At 41.7% G+C, this 18,851-nt stretch overlaps 1 protein-coding gene across 3 annotated transcripts in view; it reads right to left on the bottom strand.

The window, feature by feature from the left end:
- The window catches only part of LOC134493728 (ADAMTS-like protein 2), a 30,625-nt gene extending 12,249 nt beyond the window's left edge, over positions 1-18,376 (bottom strand). The window contains exons 1-9 of one of the 3 annotated variants that reach the window (XM_063298469.1): positions 18,299-18,376; positions 14,585-14,722; positions 12,661-12,736; positions 11,680-11,782; positions 9,704-9,849; positions 8,754-8,877; positions 6,268-6,348; positions 3,923-4,098; positions 572-974 (exon numbers count right to left, since the gene is read on the bottom strand). In XM_063298469.1, coding sequence (XP_063154539.1) covers positions 572-974; positions 3,923-4,098; positions 6,268-6,348; positions 8,754-8,877; positions 9,704-9,849; positions 11,680-11,782; positions 12,661-12,736; positions 14,585-14,616 — 1,141 coding nt within the window. In that variant the 5' untranslated portion in view covers positions 14,617-14,722; positions 18,299-18,376. Of the gene's footprint in view, positions 1-567; positions 975-3,922; positions 4,099-6,267; positions 6,349-8,753; positions 8,878-9,703; positions 9,850-11,679; positions 11,783-12,660; positions 12,737-14,584; positions 14,723-18,298 lie in introns of those variants that run through there. The other 2 variants (XR_010067595.1, XM_063298468.1) reach the window with 2 other exon arrangements.
- Between the last annotated feature and the right edge of the window lie 475 nt (positions 18,377-18,851).

Genomic DNA, 18,851 nt, shown 5'->3' with positions numbered 1-18,851 from the left:
TGTGGAAATCTGCAAAAAGACTCCTTTAATGAAGAACAGAAATACTGTACTTCCACAAGGTCCAAAGACTTCTTCTAAATAATTTTCAAAGTATGTACAGCCCTAATATTTTACATTTGAAAATTGAGAGCATGTGACTTTTGCTATCTACTTCTAATTTAAATGTTATTAAATGCTAATGTTCAGGATTTGGGTAATATTACAATTATTATAAATTGCAGTCTACGTATATGTGTGTGTTATTGTGTGTATCAGTGTTTACATTGAATTAGTTCAAGAGATTAAATCAATACAAAAACTAAATTTTTCAAAATGTCATTCAGTTTTACAAAACTAGCACAGCATTCCACATAAACATGCTTATTTCTCTGCCAGTCCCATTTTTCACTGTCAAAAAGAACCCCACCCCTCAGTTTTCCATCTCCAAATAAAAAACCTGAATATGGAAAAGAATAAAGGGCCACATAATTAAGAACAGTTGTCTCTGTGGAGCACTTGAAACACCTCTCACCAGCCACTCCCCATCAAAGCTGTAGATGATTGTGCAAATAAGCTATGAAGGGATACTGACCCAGATCTGCTTCTTTGTCAGCTGTCACTTCTTCATCTTCACTTGCTCCACTTGTGTGATAAAGTTGTTGGAAGTGAAAACTGAGACTTTCCTCCTTTGCCCCATGTTTCCAGTCCCATTCTTTACCACGGGCAGTGGAATTACTTGGGAAGAAGTTCTGGCTATTGAAGGACATGCCCCCATGTTGTTCTCCTGTGTCATCTGGTGCAACAGAGATCCAAGTAGCATTGAAATCTTGGGGAACAGATGAAACTGCATCTTGGTAATTTTGGCTAGGCTCTGGTAAGTGAAGATAGAGAGGCATCTTGATGGCTGGCGGAACTGTCTGAACAGCTGGTGACAGTGCTCTAGGCACTGTGTAGTCATACGTTACATGTGGCATTTTTCCATTGAAATTGTAGTACTTTTAACAAAGAGAAGAAAATAACCAAGCTTAATCCAGTGAACTCTCACTTTTAAATTGTGCAAAATTCTACTGCAGTCCAAACAGCTCTGAGAAAGACTCTTCCCATAGCAGTTGTATACAGTAATCAGATGTGGTGGTGTGCAAAATGTTTGGAAGTCCAAATTTTCATTCAAAACCTTGTGAATCTGGAACATTTCCACAAGGATTGGAACAGCATTTCTAGCAAGATAAGGTTTAAACCACCAAAGGTATTTCAAGCTTGAAACATTTTGCACATCTACTCAGAAGGTCTCACAGCCCCCAAATCTACTAGATTTCAAATCTAAGAGGGAACTCCCAGAGTACCTCTTTGAAGATAATATTTCCTCATCTCCATTTGTTCTCCCAAACTTTGCTTTCCTAAGAACTCCCATGGGAGAAGGAATAAGGAACTAATCCAAGAATGAGCAACCATGTCACAATTCCTATTTCCAAGCCAGATGACCAACCTCCTAAATTCCCTGCAACGATACCTGAGAGCGGTGGTTCTGGTAGTCGTCAAGTTATTTTTGGATATAATGAGGTGAATTTCAGACTTTGGCAAGACATAGATGCTTCCTTCATGGCCCTTTGCATTTTCTATCTAAAAAGACTATCAATCGAAGTGAATCTTTGTAGCTCAGGGTTGAATTGTAGTGTCCTTGGTGCTCTCTCCTTGTTGTTTTCTTGCAGATTTTTCATTGCCAGACTAGGCAACATCTTCAGTGCGATGAAAAAGAGTATGATAAAAAGAGTATGATTCCCTCTAAAGGTTTTCCCTAGGTCTTGCTTCTCCATCTGCTTCTATGATTGGGTGATTATTACAATTTTACCCTTAGATAGGCTGTGCTGGAATTATTTTTGACTGAAAGGAACATGAAGTAAGTGGTTCCCTCACCTTCTCTAAATAGTTAGAAGTGCTAATACATCCGTAGAACCCATGCTCAAATTTCCAAATAAGCCCATCAAATTAAAATTGCCTACTCCTAATCTAAACTGTGACAACATGTCGCAGCCTAAGGCTCTCTGCCATCCTATCCCATGAGCTTGCAATATTAGTAGAAGCTGGAAGCTGAGGAGGTAGCAAACTCCTGTCACTCGAACTTTTTGTGAATAATAGTATAAGCTGGGAATAAAGGAAAAAGCAGGCTTTCTCACAAATATGAAAATTCTCCCATAGGAAAAGTGGGCGGGGGGAGGGGGATACTATTGCGTTGAGAGAGCTAACGAGAAATTTCTAGGGAAAAGAAAAAGAAAAAAGGATGGCTGTTGATCCTGAGATGGACTAACAGTTTTGAACTGCTGAAGACATATTGGTCCCACTGGTCCAAAGACCGTGGAGAAGAGGAGATGCCAAAGGAATATTTCTACTGGCTTCCATGGGAGGCTGAAGAGAGAAATGGATCAGGTCTTGCCAGCCTGAGAAAGAATGCCAGCCAGCCAGCATAATTATCCCCTTTGTTTAATTCTAGGTAGGAACCTAGAAATGACAGTACTATTTAGTTAACACTGTAGAGTGAACATATATCCAACAGAGAAGTCATGAACTTTAAAATGCTTGGCAGATGCACCTAAAGAAAGCATTTGTATTATTACTTTACACCACTTTACAAAAAGATTGTAGTGAGGCAAGAGAGTGGGCAAAATGAATCCAGCTTTCTTATCTGTTTGTAATGAAATACTGCCTGAATTGTTCTCTGTGCCTGAAAATGAAACTAAAAGCTTGTCTTGTTTTGCTAATAAAAAAAGGAGGGAAAATCGCGAGGTACTGTGTGCCGGCTGTTGTTTCAGTCCCTGTGAACCCATAAAGCACTTATGACATACAGTAGAAGATTTATAATCATCTGACAGTGAGGATGGTTTGTTTGAAATAAAAGTTTGTGTCCTGAGGAATTTGAAATAATGAAAGAGGCAGTGGTTGACTCTTTAAACATGACTACTATTTATTGCTGGTTGGAAAAACTAAGTGTAAGAGAATTAGTACATACAGTTTAAAACAGATGAAAAAATTATCCTGAATGTACCTGAGAAGTATTTAATTGTGCTGCTCAACACATTTTTGTCTCCAGTTATGTACGCATTTTTATGGAAATCAGAAAGAATTGCAAGTTGCAGCAGAAATGGAATGGGACAGACTGTTCTTGAAAAATACAAAGCCAACGTAGATTCTCATATACCTGATTTCAGATGGAAGAGATGGACTGCACAGGAGGAGGAGGAGGCAGAAGTGAACTTTCTCAAAAAGGAACTGAAGCCAATGATAAACCCCATTGTTAAGGGTAACAAATGACCAGGCTCAAATTATCCTACCTCAGACTCATTACGTGAAGACCCAGCTCTCTGGAAAAGGCTCTAATGCTGGGAAAGGTGGAAGGAACCGATGGACTCGGTTACAGTGGTGATGAGTGCACCACTGGAAGTCTTGAAAGAACAGGTTAGGGATAGATTGTCATGGAGGAAATCTATCTATGTGATCACTAGGAGTCGAAAATGACTTGATGGCACATAATCAATTAAAAAAATCAGTTTTACTCTCCATCCATTACTTTTCCTTGCTTTCTCTTCTCCTACCTCCTGGCTGTTACCCCCTTGTCTTTTCAACTCTCACAGACTGAAATAAGCCTGGAAAAGATAAATATGCTAAGCTTCAGAGAAGCTGAAACCCAGAAAAAATTATCTTTGCAGGTGCTAAGGCACTGATTCTTTATTAGACCTGTTGAAATATCTTTAGACTGGCGCATCTGCTGTGAAGATCTAGTCCCAAACCAACTGATTTTAGATTAAAACATTCAGCCTGTCTGAAGTCGATTCAATTTCAAAAAGTTTAATGACCTTGCGTTTTGGATTAAATATCTGGTTCTATTTAACTGCTGGATGCTTGCAAAATGTAGTAAGAAAGCAGTTGGACGGTACTGTCCCTTATTTACCATGGCGTTGAGAGACTGGTTGGTGGGCCCCTGTGCAATAATGTATTCCAGACCATCAGAATGTAGATTGGAAGGGCGGCGGTATTTGAACACAGTGCCAGCCACTCTAAAGTTCTGTGGATTGTCAATAGCAGAGTTGCCATTGAAGAAGAAACGCCCCGATTCATCAGCCAGTGCTACCAAGGAAACAGAGATGGAATGAGAATGAAACACATCTATTGTGCAAGTATTAATTTAGTATACACAACTGGAAGCCACGTGACTCAATCTGACCTAAGAGGAGACCCACTGGCTTAATGCTAACAAATCTGACTTGCAAAAACCACTAGATGGCAGCAAAAACAGTGAGCTTTCTGCAACTCCTTGCTGCCATCTAGTGGTCATCTGGATGTTTGCACCCAAGTTCTAGTAGCCCCACATTGACTCTTAGCCTATTCTTTGATCTCAAGAGCACTCTTCCTTAAGGTGCCTCTTGGGGTTAATATCCTGATCTCCTCCCCATGGTATAAACAGCTGTGAAGAAGTGGACTTATAGAGACTGGAGTGTGTGGATGTAGAAGTATCCCTTAGTGGCATAAAGGCAATTAGCTATGAAGGGCATTTCAAGGGAAGACCTCATTGCAAAAACCCCTCAATAGCTTGCACAATGTAGGGTTGTACAATTGTTCTCATTGCCAGCAAGCTCCCCAAGTAAAAGCAGAAGGAGATAGATAAAGGGGATGTCAAAGAAGGACCACAGACCTCCTATGGTTTGAAGAAGTCAATAAACGGGTGCAACAATCTTCCTTCCACATGCAGAGGATTGGCATGGAAAGTTCTGCCACAGTTTTGCCTTAAGGAAAGATACCTCCCCTTCACCACCTCAGAAGAACGAAAAGTTATCTTCTGCTGCACAGTAGCCAAGGACCCACATAGTTCTGCAGTCTCACAAATTGGAGCCATGATGACAAATATAGACTGCCAATGTATCAAGCAAGAACATTGCCTGATGCTGGATGCTGGAAATTTACTCAAAACCGTTTTATGTGTTAGGAATGCATGTTACTCTGAACTATTCTCTGTTTTAATGTTGTTATTGATAAAATTTTGCTAAGTACATCTGCCCAATATTTGATACATTTCCAGAAGGGGTTCCACGTGGGCTACACATGTTAGGAGTTTGGACTGGGCATACCACTTAAAGGTATCCTAGTTATACACTTCTCCTCCTCCACCCCACCCACATGAGAAATTCCAAAATATTCATTTAGAAATATCCCATGTTTGGGTTAACTTTGGGGTTGTAAAATGTTGACATGGACTAGAGGAGTTGGAACAAGATGGCTTCTTGAATAAAAAGGTAGTCAAGTCACATTTAAAAGCAGTTTGTTTATGGAGTGAAAAACCTCTCTATCAAAAAAAATCTATAACTGCATTGCTTTAATCCTCTTTTATGCTTCTGAAGCTTGAACTGGTGAGTTATATTTATGTGCTTTGGATTGATCAACTCATCTTACTGTCTGAATGTCCTTTAGGACAGTGTTTCTCAACCTAGCAACTTTAAGATGTGTGGGCTTTATGCTAGCTGGGGAATTCTGGGAGTTGAAGCCCACACATCTTAAAATTGCAGAAATAGAGAAATGCTGTTTTAAGAGACATGTGCAGACATAAGGATTATTGCAACACGTTCTACATGGGCTGTCCTTGAAGAACATCCGGAAATCACAACAGGTCTAGAATGCAGTGGCACATGCAGTTTTGGGTACCTCATAGTTGACCTATGTTATAGGGCTGCTGCAAGAGCTGCACTAGCTTCCAGTTTCTTTCTGGGTGTGATTCAAGGGGCTGGTTATCACCTTTCAAGCCCAGAACGGCACAGGGCCAGGTTGTTTGTGAGACTGCCTCTCCCTGAGGTAATCTGCCCATTCTGCTACATCTAATAGAGTGGGCACACTCTTCTGTTAACTGTTGCTATCTAGTGGGACCTAGGCAGTGTGCCTTCTCAGTAGCTACCCCTGCCCTTTGGGACATACTTCCCTCTGAGATCCAGCAGGCCCCTACCCTCCTAGCCCTCCAAAAACCCTGGCTTTTGCCAGAAGCATTGGGGTAGTGTGAGACCGAAGCTCAGAAAAGTTCTTTATGGATGTATGGGGATGTGTTGTGGTTGGGGACACTGGGTGTTGTGTTGGTTTTTATGTTTTTTACTCTTATTGGTTTTACTGTTGTTTGTGAGCAGCCCAGGGTTATGTTGCATACAATGGGCAGCTACATATACCAAATAAATAAAGAGATAAATAAATAAATAATCCATTAAGCACACTCTTTTCTATAGGTTAATCAGTTTAGTACTGATAGGGATTGCTTACCCAGGATATTCTCTGTCTTTCTTCGTTCAATAATCAGTATATCTGTAGCACCAGCAGGAATGTTGGTGATAAACACATATCCTGGGAAGTGAGAGATACAGAAAAATCAGAAAACCGAAATCAGATGAACTGACCTTGTTCTACAAAGCAGTTTTGTAGTTTCTGTTTTGCCATAGCAGCTAACCCACTGAGAATGTTGAGAATGTCTGGGTCACTCCATACATTATACTCAACAGGGAGCTACAGTTAATCTCTACAACCTATCTCCAGATGCACTGGGAATGAGATTCTCTGCATTCTTATAGAGCATGGCCTTTGGGGAGTTACAACTCCAGTGTATCTGGAGGGCATCAAGTCTGAAAATGTATACTGTACCGTTATAATACACAGGCTTGTTTCACTCATATTTTAGTCATACATTTAAAACATTTTATATACCTGGAAAATAAACAATGTGTAAGGGCTTTTAATTATGCACAATCTCAATTCTGGGAAAAAAACAGGATAATGGTGTTACTATTATTCCTTTATGTTGGATTTAGTTAGAAAAGACACGCAGAGAGATGTATTTTTGATGTGTTACGACCATTACAAAACTTCCTCTCTGTAGCTGGAGATTCATCAGAGTATAAACTTGAGCCCTTGCAGCTCCCATGTGCTGATGCAGTTGCAACCCTCCCTCTCCACCAGACTGACACATCCCTCTCTGTGCAAATGCCTAATGACAATGCACATTAGCATGAATTCTCTCCCTCAAGAAGCCCAAGATAACCCAGGTAATTTCAGTTCAGGGTCAGCTCAACTCACAAGATCCCAAGGGCTGGCCAAGACAGGTAGACTGCCTGGGTGATGGAGAAGGACAACATGCCCACCCTCTCCACATACAGTGGCCAATTGGATTGGCAGTTGCGTTTTTTTTCATCACTGGAACCAGGGCATGTGCTAAGCATGGCTCCGTCCTCCCACCCAGGGGAAAGCCTGAAGTACAAAGACCAGGGGTTGAACAGTCATTGCTACTTTCCCCAAGGGACAGCAGTCAGTTAAGGCTCCCTTCAATAAAAGAGCCAACCCTGATCAGTCAAGGCAGACTGTGATCTAAATTCAAGCCACTGGGAGAATGATGATGATATAATTCTAATGAAATACTGTGGGTATCTCTAGGCTGATGTGGTGGTGGTGGGGGGCTTTGTGTCCATTTAAAATGTAGACATATCTAGATAAAGGGTTTTACTGCTTTGAATCAAAATGAGGTGTGGTGCTCTACTACCATCTAGTATTTTGATAATGTTTGGAGCAGCCAGAGTTTCTCAGCCTGTTATTTGAGTCAACCAAGAGACCCAGCTGCTTGGCTTCACCAAAGGAAAGAACTGTTGCAAGGTTATCAAGTATCTGTGACTCTGCAGGTAGAATATTTTGTGCAGAGTCTGATATCTCCCGCAGAATCTAGATTCTCCAATTTCACATTTCTCATGTTTCCCTTTCTTCTCAGCAAGAAATGCATGGAAGATCTTGGGATCACAACAATACATCTTCAAATCTATGCACTGCTTCCTGATCCATCTTCCTGGCCCTCTCTTCATGGTCTTCAATTCATTCACTCTTATCACTTATTTCATAATCCGTCATTCAACCAATTCATTTTTTGCTTTTGATAATTCTTTCATGAATGCACAAACAAACAAGTGCAGAATAAAGAAGTCCATGTGCATAATATTGTCTTAATTAATTTAAGAATAGAACTGGGACTTCCTCAATAGAAAATATTTGTAATACTAACTTTAAATGTCCCCTACACCAAAATTCACAAGATATGCTAATGCAAGTATTGAGAACTTGAGGCATCCGAACGGCCTTGAACCACATTCCCTGTAACTTCAGTTATGTATGGCCAAAATGGCAGAAATTGTTCAGCAATATTTGGAAGGTTGTTCACTTGAACTATTCCATGTTACAAAACTACATTAGCTACTTTTTGTGAAAGACAATAACCTCACGAGGGACACTAAATTTTTCTCTACTTCCTGCTTTTTCACTGGAATTTTCTACTCAATATGCTTTTGCCTGTGAAGGGTTCTGTGTGCATGTATGAAAGCGTAAACATGCAAATTGAATTCCACAGCGAAGTGAAGCAACAGCAGATGAGAAGTGTGTTAGTTCATGTTTCTGCTTCAATATGCTCCCTCTTGAGCATATCACATATAACACAGCTATGGCATTTTTACTGCATATTATCATCAGGTTTGCTCTTAAAATATGCCCAATTCAATCTCCAGACTCCACTGTAGAGACATCAGATGGGTCAGTATCATCTGGAAGTCTTTGGCATTAAGCAATGCTATATACTTGTTTTCTCTTTTTTCTTTTCTTTCTTTGCTTTAGCCTCAGGTTTAGAAGATATGCTATTCCCCAACCAGAGTTGTCCAACTAGAAGCAAGGGGGTCAAAAAGCAGAATACAAAATAGCTCAATGCTGTTAGTAAAGTGTACCTAACTGTGAGATCCCCTTTCGGAAACTGCCTGAGACTCGGTAGCAAGTGCTTCCATCTCCACCACATACTCGGCACCGATCCATCACCTGGGAAGAGTAGAGGCTGCCATCACACCCTATTGGCTGGGAAAAAGGAAGAGGCCAGTTTGAAATCTTACCTATGGACTCCAGCTGAAAAGCCCACGTCTCTTCAGCTTTTGGATCAAGCTCTTTACTTTTTTCCTCTCAACTAATATATACACCTGTATTTGCTTATATCTATTCTTTACACCTTGCTTCTTTTCTCTGCTCCATCTCCCTTGCTCAAAATTTAGGTTCTCTTTTGGAGTGTGGTTTTAGCGCAACATAACCCATGGCTCTTCTTCTCTCGCTTGAGTTGCACCAAACCTCAGGAAACAGACCTTGAGAACTTCATCTTCCTTTATTTAGAGGTTTTTTAAATGGCACGAAAGGAAGCTATAAAATTATGCACAGTCTGAGAAAAATTCTCTCTGATCACAGTAGAATTCAGTGATTTGACAGACTGGATGAAAACATCAGACAAAGGAAAGCACACATATATATATATATGCACGCACACACACAAACATATAATTTAAATATGGTATTAGACATATTAATGCAAAATAGATGCCATAAAAGTGAAATGGAAGCTCTGAAAGCTTACATCTGAAGACCAGCTACTGGAGAGTTAGGGAACAGTATATTACCTTTGTGGATTTCCCTAAGGCCTCTGGCCTGAAACAGGATGTTAAAATAGGAGGGCTTTTGGTCTGATACAGCAGACTGTTCCTGTCTTACTGTGTCCCAGTCCTGGCCAATGGATCTGGCATGCTGAGCTCACACATCCCAATGCTAAGAGCCATCCTACTGCCAGTAGGTGTCTGGGAAAATACTCCTATGGATCATATATGAATCTAGAAATCAGCTCCTTTGACCAGAGTTGTACCTCACACTTCCCACTGATGCAGACCCCTTGGTAAGTCCTATCCTTGCATGATGTGCCATCCTGGGCTTGTGCCATCAGTTGTCTCTCCCCACTCCTTGAAGTGCACTGGAGATCACAGGGCTTGTTAGAGATGCTGGTGTAATCATCTACAGAAAAACACAGGAGAAAAGGAAACAGGGGAGAGCATGCAATAACTCGGGGTCAAGAGACTTACTGCATGCAATAACTCAGGGTGAAGGAGATGTTAAAATCAATTAAATAACGAATGGAAATTTTGAACCCACCAGATACTGCTGAACAATAACTCCTAGCAATCATCATCATTGCCTATTCTTATTGTGGCTGCTAGGAGTTGTTTTTCAGTAACAACTAGTGAGTCACAGATTTTCCCAATTCGGTATTAAAAAATTTAAAAAAATCATTACTATCTAATTTTTAAAAATCTCACCTGAGACATCTTGCTGGGTAAAGAGGCATATACACTGTACTTATCTTCCAATGTAAACTAGAAACTGACTAAAACAGAGGTAGGCAGTTTGCAAATTGCTGCCTTAAATAGTTGAAAGCCACAGGGTACTTTCCATTGATGTGTGATGTCATTGGATGGGGAGGACCAATTTTCTTTAGATTCCTTTTACTGTTTGGGGTATTTTAAGAGTGGGACTGGGAGCAAACAACTATTTCCACATTTAACAATCTTACTAAAAACCCAAAATATGGTTTGAAATTAGGCCACCAAAGTTTGCCAGTAAAATGGCCGAAGACCAACTATACAATGTCAGACTGTTTGGGGGAGGGGCTTTAAGCTGAAATGGTAATAATTTGCCTCCCAGATGCATCTTGCTCCTATTTTCACTCTTAATGGGGATCAGGTCATAGAAAACCCTTGCTGTTGAAAATTGCTACTGAATTTCAGTAACAAAATGATCGGGGGTTGGGGCAAATGGGCCAGAGGGTTGCCCATTCCTACTCCAAAGAAACTTGGTGCTCTTTGGAGCCATAAGGTCTATGGCTTCATTATGGCATTCAATTTCATGGCCCTACTTCATCTATAGCAGCAGTTGTCAGACTTCTGAGCAGGCTGAAAAGAAATCAGTTAAAAAGGCACACAAGAATCCAGCTATTTCTAGTATGCAGATGTTATTGCAGAAAAGCTAAGAAGCCCTTATGAAAGAATTATTCCAGTGACTACTGTGTATTAAATGCAAGCTCTGTTTATAACAATCAGTGTTCAAGTTTCTTGAGTTTCTTTCTCTGGTTTGCTCTATGTAAAGAGCTAGAAGAAATTCTCTTTTGAGTGGGAGATATGGTTTCCATCTTTTTTGTTTGTTTGTTTTTATAATGGCCAAAACTAGTATCAGGTCATTTACTTTTGACCACACGAACATTAACTTTAACAGCAGTTATCTGATAATACTATCTTCCTAGCTTGAGAATCCTCAATCATTTATAGTGCTGTCTTTCCCAACCCAGATGTCTCCTAGATTTGTGACTTTCACTTCTTGGAATCCCTTAACCACATAGTAACTGAGAATTTTAATAGCTGAAATTCAGATATCTGGAGAGTCCCCTGCTTGAGAAAGGCTGGTATATTGAATTATAATAGTTAAGATAGAAAAATAATGTTGCCAGCTATAACTGCTGTTGTAAATTAACCTTTTCCTATTTTTAAGGCATTAGTGAGCCTTTCCCCCACATGATTTACATTTTTTCTCTATATTGATGTTATGTATATATATACATACATCCATTTATGTGTCTGCCCACTAAATATAATGCTTGCTACATCTCAGTTTGATTCAGTTAGTAAAAACCCATGCTACAATATATCTTCATTATTTAAAATGCCAGAGGATATTTTCTTGTTTTCTGGGAACAAACATTTGCTGTCTTCAATCTTCGCAAAGTCCTGCAAACCATCCCACCTCCTTGTCTTTTGATCTATAGCTTCTGCTTAGTAATTTAGCAAGGCAAACCTGGATAAAGTGGCATCCAATGATAATAGTGTTTCCCAAAGGCTTTGGCATTGAAACTGGCGCACTGATGCTGCTTAAAACTGGCGGTGTTGGCAGGGCAAAGCTGGGGAGAAAAGAAACATAAACCTAGTGCTTGTTCCATTGTCTCTTTATACCAGACCAGTGTTTCTCAGGCTTGGGAGCTTTAAGATGTGTGGACTTCAACTCCCAGAATTCTCCAGCCAGCCATTTCCAAATATAGTGCAAACAATCTGAATGGTAGAATTTAATTGTATGAAGATGATGGCTGGAGAATTCTGGGAATTGAAGTCCACACTTCTTAAAGCTCCCAAGGTTGAGAAACACTGTATGAGACGGACATGGAATTATTTCCAATTACAATGTGAACAATCTGAACGGTAGAATTTAACTGTATGAAGATTTTGAAGTTTTCAGACAAACGTAAAGGTTGAGGACAAAACTAGGCCAGAGGCCACTCACACCATTAACAACCAAAGCAACTGTCTGAAAGTAAATAGCAGGTATATCCTTTCCACTTGTTATATTAAGTGGGATTTTAATTTCCACCAGGTGAATAAATGGGTGGTGAAAGAACATACATGTGGAGACTGCTAGGAGCAGCTTCATGAGATGGAAAAAAATACTGAATTCCTGAACATTTAAGAAAGCCTATATGCCCTTGCAATGATTCAGGAAATATGGAGAATGGGAGAAACAAATTATATCCAACTATTTGTTTAGAAGGAACCGTATTTTCTGTTCCTTTATTTATCTTGAAATGCCAGGAAGTACTGAAGGTTTAGCAACAATAAAGTGTAAATAGTGCCTGAGCAACAGCTGGCAATACCTGTAACATATCAAGTTTCCCATTTATCCCCCATAAAGTAAAACTTGTTTAATTGCTGGTTGGGCTCTGCAGCAAACAAAGAATCAAAGTCATTCTTGAAGATCTAATACAGTGTCTATGAAAGATTAGCTTACCTGCTGTTGGCATAATTGGTAGCGCTTCGACTGACCCAGGCACATACTACTATTTGTCCCCTGAGATACGTGTAGCCTGTAATAGAAAAAGACGGAATAAAAACTTCAGAGCGGTTCTGATTTAGAGTATGAAATGCCATTTGGAAAGTCTCCCCCAAGTTGAGCTTCATATACAGTATATGGTAGTACTTTGCTACTCCCTTCACCCAGGCTAGTTTTTCAGTTTCCCAGTCGAGTCTACAGCCCTGGTCTTCCATACAAGTACTACCTGGTGTGGTTGTGAAAAGCTTCAGATTTTAAGGGGAAAGTAGAATTGGAAGTGTGTGTTGGTACACACATTGCCTTAAAGCAGCCGTGTCTTTTCTTGGGCGCACACCAGTGGCCTTTACAGCTCCTTTGCAATCTTGGAAAAGGGGGCATGCGTGCCCATGCACCCTCCAGATCACACTGCTCTCATCACTGCACAGCTTTGCTAACTAGATCCAACACTACCTAGTTTTTAGAGATTGCCAAGGATTCGTTTAGGTTATGCCATTACTACATCCATAATAACTTTTGCTATTCCCCTCTGGGCCGCAATTTCTTTAACTTAACTCTGAGCAGAAACTCTGCACTGAAATCTATTTTCATGCAGAAAAATGTTCAGAGTATCTCCAAACGGTTAAGCGCAGTTTCCTCAGCATTAACTAATACTCTACTCCAGCATTTCTGTGGAGCAATTCCAGACTTCTAAAGCTGAGTAGCATCACATTTCTTTCCAGATCTAACAGTGAAATAAAGCCAGCCGAAGGTAAATAGAACTTACTCCCAGGAAACAAAGCATAGGATAGGAGTTTAAGCACTGCCCAAGCTTAACTTTATCACAATGAGGATGACAATATCAAATTTCACATCTCAGAAGAAGTAGGAGCTTTGTCAGGGAAGCTTAATTCCCCACCCTGCTTCGATTCCAAAGTGAGGAAGCTGCTTGGCTGAGCCTGAGGGACTGGATGGTAGACCTTCACCCAGTTAGGAAGACAGATGGCTCCCTCTTTTAGTGGGGCTGGACCACACCTCTCACCCTTAATTTAGTTAATAAAGCGATTATACTCTGGAATGTGTGTACATGTGTGAATAAACATCCAGGCACAATGTGTTTTTTAAGGTGGAAAGATAACCTGTAAGCCACACCTGGTCCCCACTGGTTGGCTTCTTAAGAGGAAGCCTGGTAAGCTTTGCCAAAAGTAAAGCTTATTTCTAACTACGTTGAGAATCAGGGTTATTTCCCAACAGGAAGAAACTCAGCATATCCAGACCTCAATTATGCAGCCATGCCACATAAAAGGACACACACAAACTCACACACTTTTGACAGAAGGAAAGAGGAAAGGCTTCCTCCCCTCAGAAGTATATTCATGCAGAATAGGAAGGAGAAATGGGGATAAGCACAGCTGAGAGAAGTCTTCAATGCCAGTTCTCCTTAGCTTCCAGGGATCTGGAATAGCAGGTTAAAAAAGGTGCCTCCCTGGAGGTTTATTCAACTCTTGGGTACAGGTTGAGGACTCAGCATAGCCCCTACAGATCAGCCAGATGGAAATTTGAGCAGCTGGGCTAAGGATGGGAGTATGGGATTCCTCAGAAAGAAATCTATCATCATCCTTGTGCAAACTGTACCTCCCCTGCCCTTTAATCAGGGAATCAGCACAGGATGTTAGTTGCTGAACCGCAGGAAGATAAAGAGAAAACAGTGAGGATTATGGAAATGAAGTTATCTATGAAGAGGAAATTAGGGAAAGAGCCACATGGAGAAAAAGTGATTTAGTAAACTGCTCTGCCACAGCCCAATGTTTTTTGTTTTAAATGTCAAATGTTCTGCGACGGTAACTTTGGCTCATCCAACTAAAGGTCCTGCATTTCTGCCAAGTGGCCTTGGTCAATTACATACCGCTGCCATAAGCAGTGCCTCTCCCTCGACATTACACCTCCTCCACAGGTACGGGAACATGTGGACCAGGAGCTCCATTCTCCCCACCATTTGGTGACCTCTTCATTCCAGGTACCAGCTTCTTCTGCTGCCTCACTACTGTCCTGACACAAACAGGGAAAGGTTACCTTAAGAACTCCAGAATCACGTCCATTATCTCCACTTTCCTACCCCCACAGCTTAACTACTGTTCCTAGATACATACTTTGCTCTATGACAGTACTCTTTCAGATTAATCCAGTTTTCTAAGAGGATACTTTTTATTGGAAATAGGTAGGTATGGTTACTTTTAAAAAATTTGCAGAGGTTCTGTTTAATTCCATAATCTATGTTGAGTACAAGAACTTTGGTTCTTCTGATACAGACTGTTGGATATACAGATATGGATGATCTGCAGATTGAAATAAATAAAGTATGAACCCAATGTTTCATCCAATGGTAAAAAAGGTATATTGGCTTTTTCTGGAGCTCCCATTATGCTTCTCATTTCAACCCAATTTGGGATGAAATTATTTTTTGGGAACTCCATATTCTACTGGCATTCTCAGCTGGTTGTTTCACATCTACCATCTGCAACAGTGCTGAAGCCATGAATACATTATCCAGTGAACATATTTATGGAAGATGGAGAGAAGCTGCAGCATCCCCTGATATGCTAGCAGTTGCTGCAGCAGAGCAGAGAAGTAGCATAGTACATCCTGATTACATTTCTATCCATGAGAGATGATGATGTCATTAGCATTGCATGCTGTCTCTGCTTTATTGTAATTTCAGGAGAGTTGATGCTCACATATCAGTGTGAACATCTGGAGAAGGCAAGATGATAAGCAAAGTAAAGCTGGCCTAATGAAAAAGTGTGCATCCATTTTGAACACCAAGAACTAAAACATCTTTCCAGCTACTAGAAGTTTGAAGTTCTTGCATAGGAAAATGACCAAGATGCATTTTGAAAGGAGCAACAATGCCCCCCACCCCGGACAGAGAAAGAGGTGTCTCTGTGTTATTCAAAGTAAAGGACTGGAGGAGGGTTTCCTCTGGGGTTTCTGAAAAATGGGGCTACAATGTGTTCAGTGGTCCATGAAATCTAGGGCAGCTGAAGCAAGTGGACTGAAGTGGGGAGGGGTTGCCTCCTTCATTTAATGGCAGAGGTGGTGCTGGATGGCCTGGCCTCTCAATCGGTGTTCTGCAATAATGAGAAGGATGTGATGGAGAAGTTTTTACAACTGTGGGCAGACAAGCATTATTAGAGAGCGCAGGGCTCTAATTAGAGCTTCAGGTTGGTCAGGTCAGAAGGTATGTCTTTGCGTGTCTCACAAAAGGCTAAATGAATGAGCCATCCTTCCTCACCTAAAATGGGAGAAAGAAGGGCTGGCAGTTCCTCTTAAAAATGCCCTGGGGATGAGCAGTCCAGAAGCTAAGGAGAAGAAAGAAAACAGGAAAAAAAAACCCTATTCTTCTGAAATAAACAACACGTAGTTGATTTTTCCAGAGAGCAAAATCTTTTAACATTCAGTATTTAGCCAAATTGTTAGAACTGACTGCATTTGAACAGTGCCAATAGTAAACGTGATACATGAAAGAGAAAGCAGTTAACATGCAAGAACTGAGCGTGCGTATGACACACCCCTATTTCCATAGAATTTTGTTTCCCAATGGTGTGCAACACACTGAGAGAAGTGCATCTCAAGACTCTTTAAAATGGACAGAAAATTACAGGAGTCAGGATAAGGCACTTCTCTGGCCTGTGTCCTGAAAGTTTAGATGCAACAGAAACAGCCACAGCATATTCATTCCCACAATACATTGATCATCTCCACATGTGAAATGTTCTTCTTTCCATAAAAAGTACTGCTTTCAAGCCATGGACCACCATATCCACTTGAACTGGCAGAGGTGACCTTGGAGACACTCCCCACAAGCACATATTCAGAAGGTGATGTTGGGGCCTTCTGTTCGACACCTAAGTGATTGACCTGTGGTGTTCTGCATGGTTCTATCTTGCTTCCTATGCTTTTTCAGATTTACATGAAATTTGGGGGAGATCATTTGGAGTTTTGGAATGGGATGCATCAGCAAGCTGATGACAGCCAGCTCTACTGCCCCCTACCTTTTAATTTCAAGGAAACAGTCAACATCCTTGAAAAATGCTTAATTTTGATAATAACCTGGGTGGGGAAAAACAAGCTGAAATTATATCCAGTGCAAAGAGAAAACTGGACTGGATTAAGGTAAAGTTTGTTTTCCCTAAGATTCAGAATGCTCCCTGACCCACCGCTGTCACTGGATTTGCACAAAGTAAAGAACAAATTTGCACAACTACAGCTAAAGGGCCACCGATGTACCCTTCCTGTGCTACTTGACAGAACATTTATCAGTGGCATGGTTTCAACTCATCTTAACATGCAATGTACTTTATGTGGGGCTACTCTTGAAAAATGCCCAGAAGGTGCAAAATGCGGTAGCCAAGCTATTGACTAATGCATAGCACTGGGATCATACGATGCCTGTATTGGAAACATTTACTGTATATTGGTTACCCATTGCTACTGGCACAACCTAAGGTGCCTTTTTGATCTTCAAAATCCTAAACAGGGATAGGGCTTATTTGTTGGACTGCCTCTCCCAGCATGAACCTGGCCAGCTTCTGATGTAAGCAGACGAGGTCCTTTTGAAGATGCCCCTGCTGCCAGAAGATGGGCAATCAGGGACTTGGGAAAGGGTCTCCTGCTGAGTAGCTCCAATGTGCTTCCTAAGGAGGTGTGCTTGGCTCCTACTCCACCACTATTTAGGAAGCTGGTCAAAACACATCTCTTGGGCAAGTGTTTACTTCTTAATTATTTTAATTAATTTTGGTTTTGATTTTAACTGAATTAATTTTGTTTCCTTATATCTATTGTTACTGTTGTAAGCCACAAGCCATCTTGGGTGTTAGCATAACAGAAGGGTAAGATTAAAGATTCAGTAATAAATAAATTTAAAAAAAACACAACCAAATTCTATATTTTCATACAAGATAGGGTTTGAGTGATCCAAGCCTGTAATTCATAGTCCATTTTCTGTCCTGCATTAATGGGGTTTCAATTCAAGGGAGAGGACCAGAGACAGCCATTAGTGACAATGCCATGAGTTGAAGAGAAAATGAACTAGCTCCAATGGGCAAAAAGAAAAGAGAAGTTTCCGAAGCAAAACAAATCTCAGCCAGAATTTTAAAGCGTTCTCTTTTCCTGATGGCTTGGGAAGTTTAAGGAGAGGAAGGGAGGAAACGCTAAACCAGCACCGAAGTTTCACCCCTTTCTGTCCTCCTTGCTCAGCTCTGATCACAAAATCTTAAAAGGAGGGGGGCGGGAAAGCGCCCTAGAAAAGATTGTGGGCCAAGATTCGAGACAGATCCTACTTTAGCGGCGGTAGCTGGGACAGCCATGAGACCTTACTCAAGAACAGCACTATTCAGAGGTACTACTTTTCCGAAATCTGGGTACAGTCGGCGGTGGTCACGATCGGATGCATCTGCCTGCAAGCAAGCAAACCAAGCTAGAAGCCGCGGCGGGAGCAGATTGCAAAACTGCCTTTCAGGAATCCTTTGGGGTGGGGAGCGCACAACCCCCGACGTGCGGCGGGGCTGAAAGTCGGCCACGGCCAAGGGTTGCCCCACGTTCTCCGCCTCTGGCCCCTTACCTTAGCGCGGAGGGCACAGGCGAAGAGTAGAAGCAGCGACGGCAGTACGGGGAGCCGGCGGGCGGAGAAGGCGGGAGGCGCGGCCATCGTGCTCGCTAGCGCTCCATGAGCGGCCAAAAGGCGGCAGCGACGTCCCGGCGGCAGCAGGAGCAGCTGCCTGAGCACAAACCGGCATGGCCGAGTAAGTAAATAATGGCTTTCCAATCTGATGGGTGGCTGCGGGAGCGCGGGGCAACCCTGCGGCTTCTGGGCAGCGGTGATTGACAAGGCGACCCGAGAGCCACCCAAAGACGCCGCCAGTGGGACGGAAGGAAGGAAGGAGCGGGGGTGTTTCTGTCTGCCCCTTCCTCCCTCTTCAAAGAGAGACAAAGGATCCTGGCGCAGCGGGAGCGCTCCTACAGCAGCCTTTGCCCGCCGCTGGCCGAGGAAAGGGAGGCGGGAGGGGCCCACATCCTCTCCTGACTGCCTGTCAAAGAGGCCCTTCAGCAAGAGCTGCCAAATTAGACCGCGGGGCGGGAAAAGCAGGCAAGGATCCAGGGAAAGCAGAACTCTT

Source organism: Candoia aspera, chromosome 3, assembly GCF_035149785.1.
Source record: "Candoia aspera isolate rCanAsp1 chromosome 3, rCanAsp1.hap2, whole genome shotgun sequence".
In the NCBI taxonomy this organism is placed as follows: domain Eukaryota; kingdom Metazoa; phylum Chordata; class Lepidosauria; order Squamata; family Boidae; genus Candoia; species Candoia aspera.
Note: the sequence above shows the minus strand (reverse complement) of the source record. Positions and strands in the feature narration are given on the sequence as shown.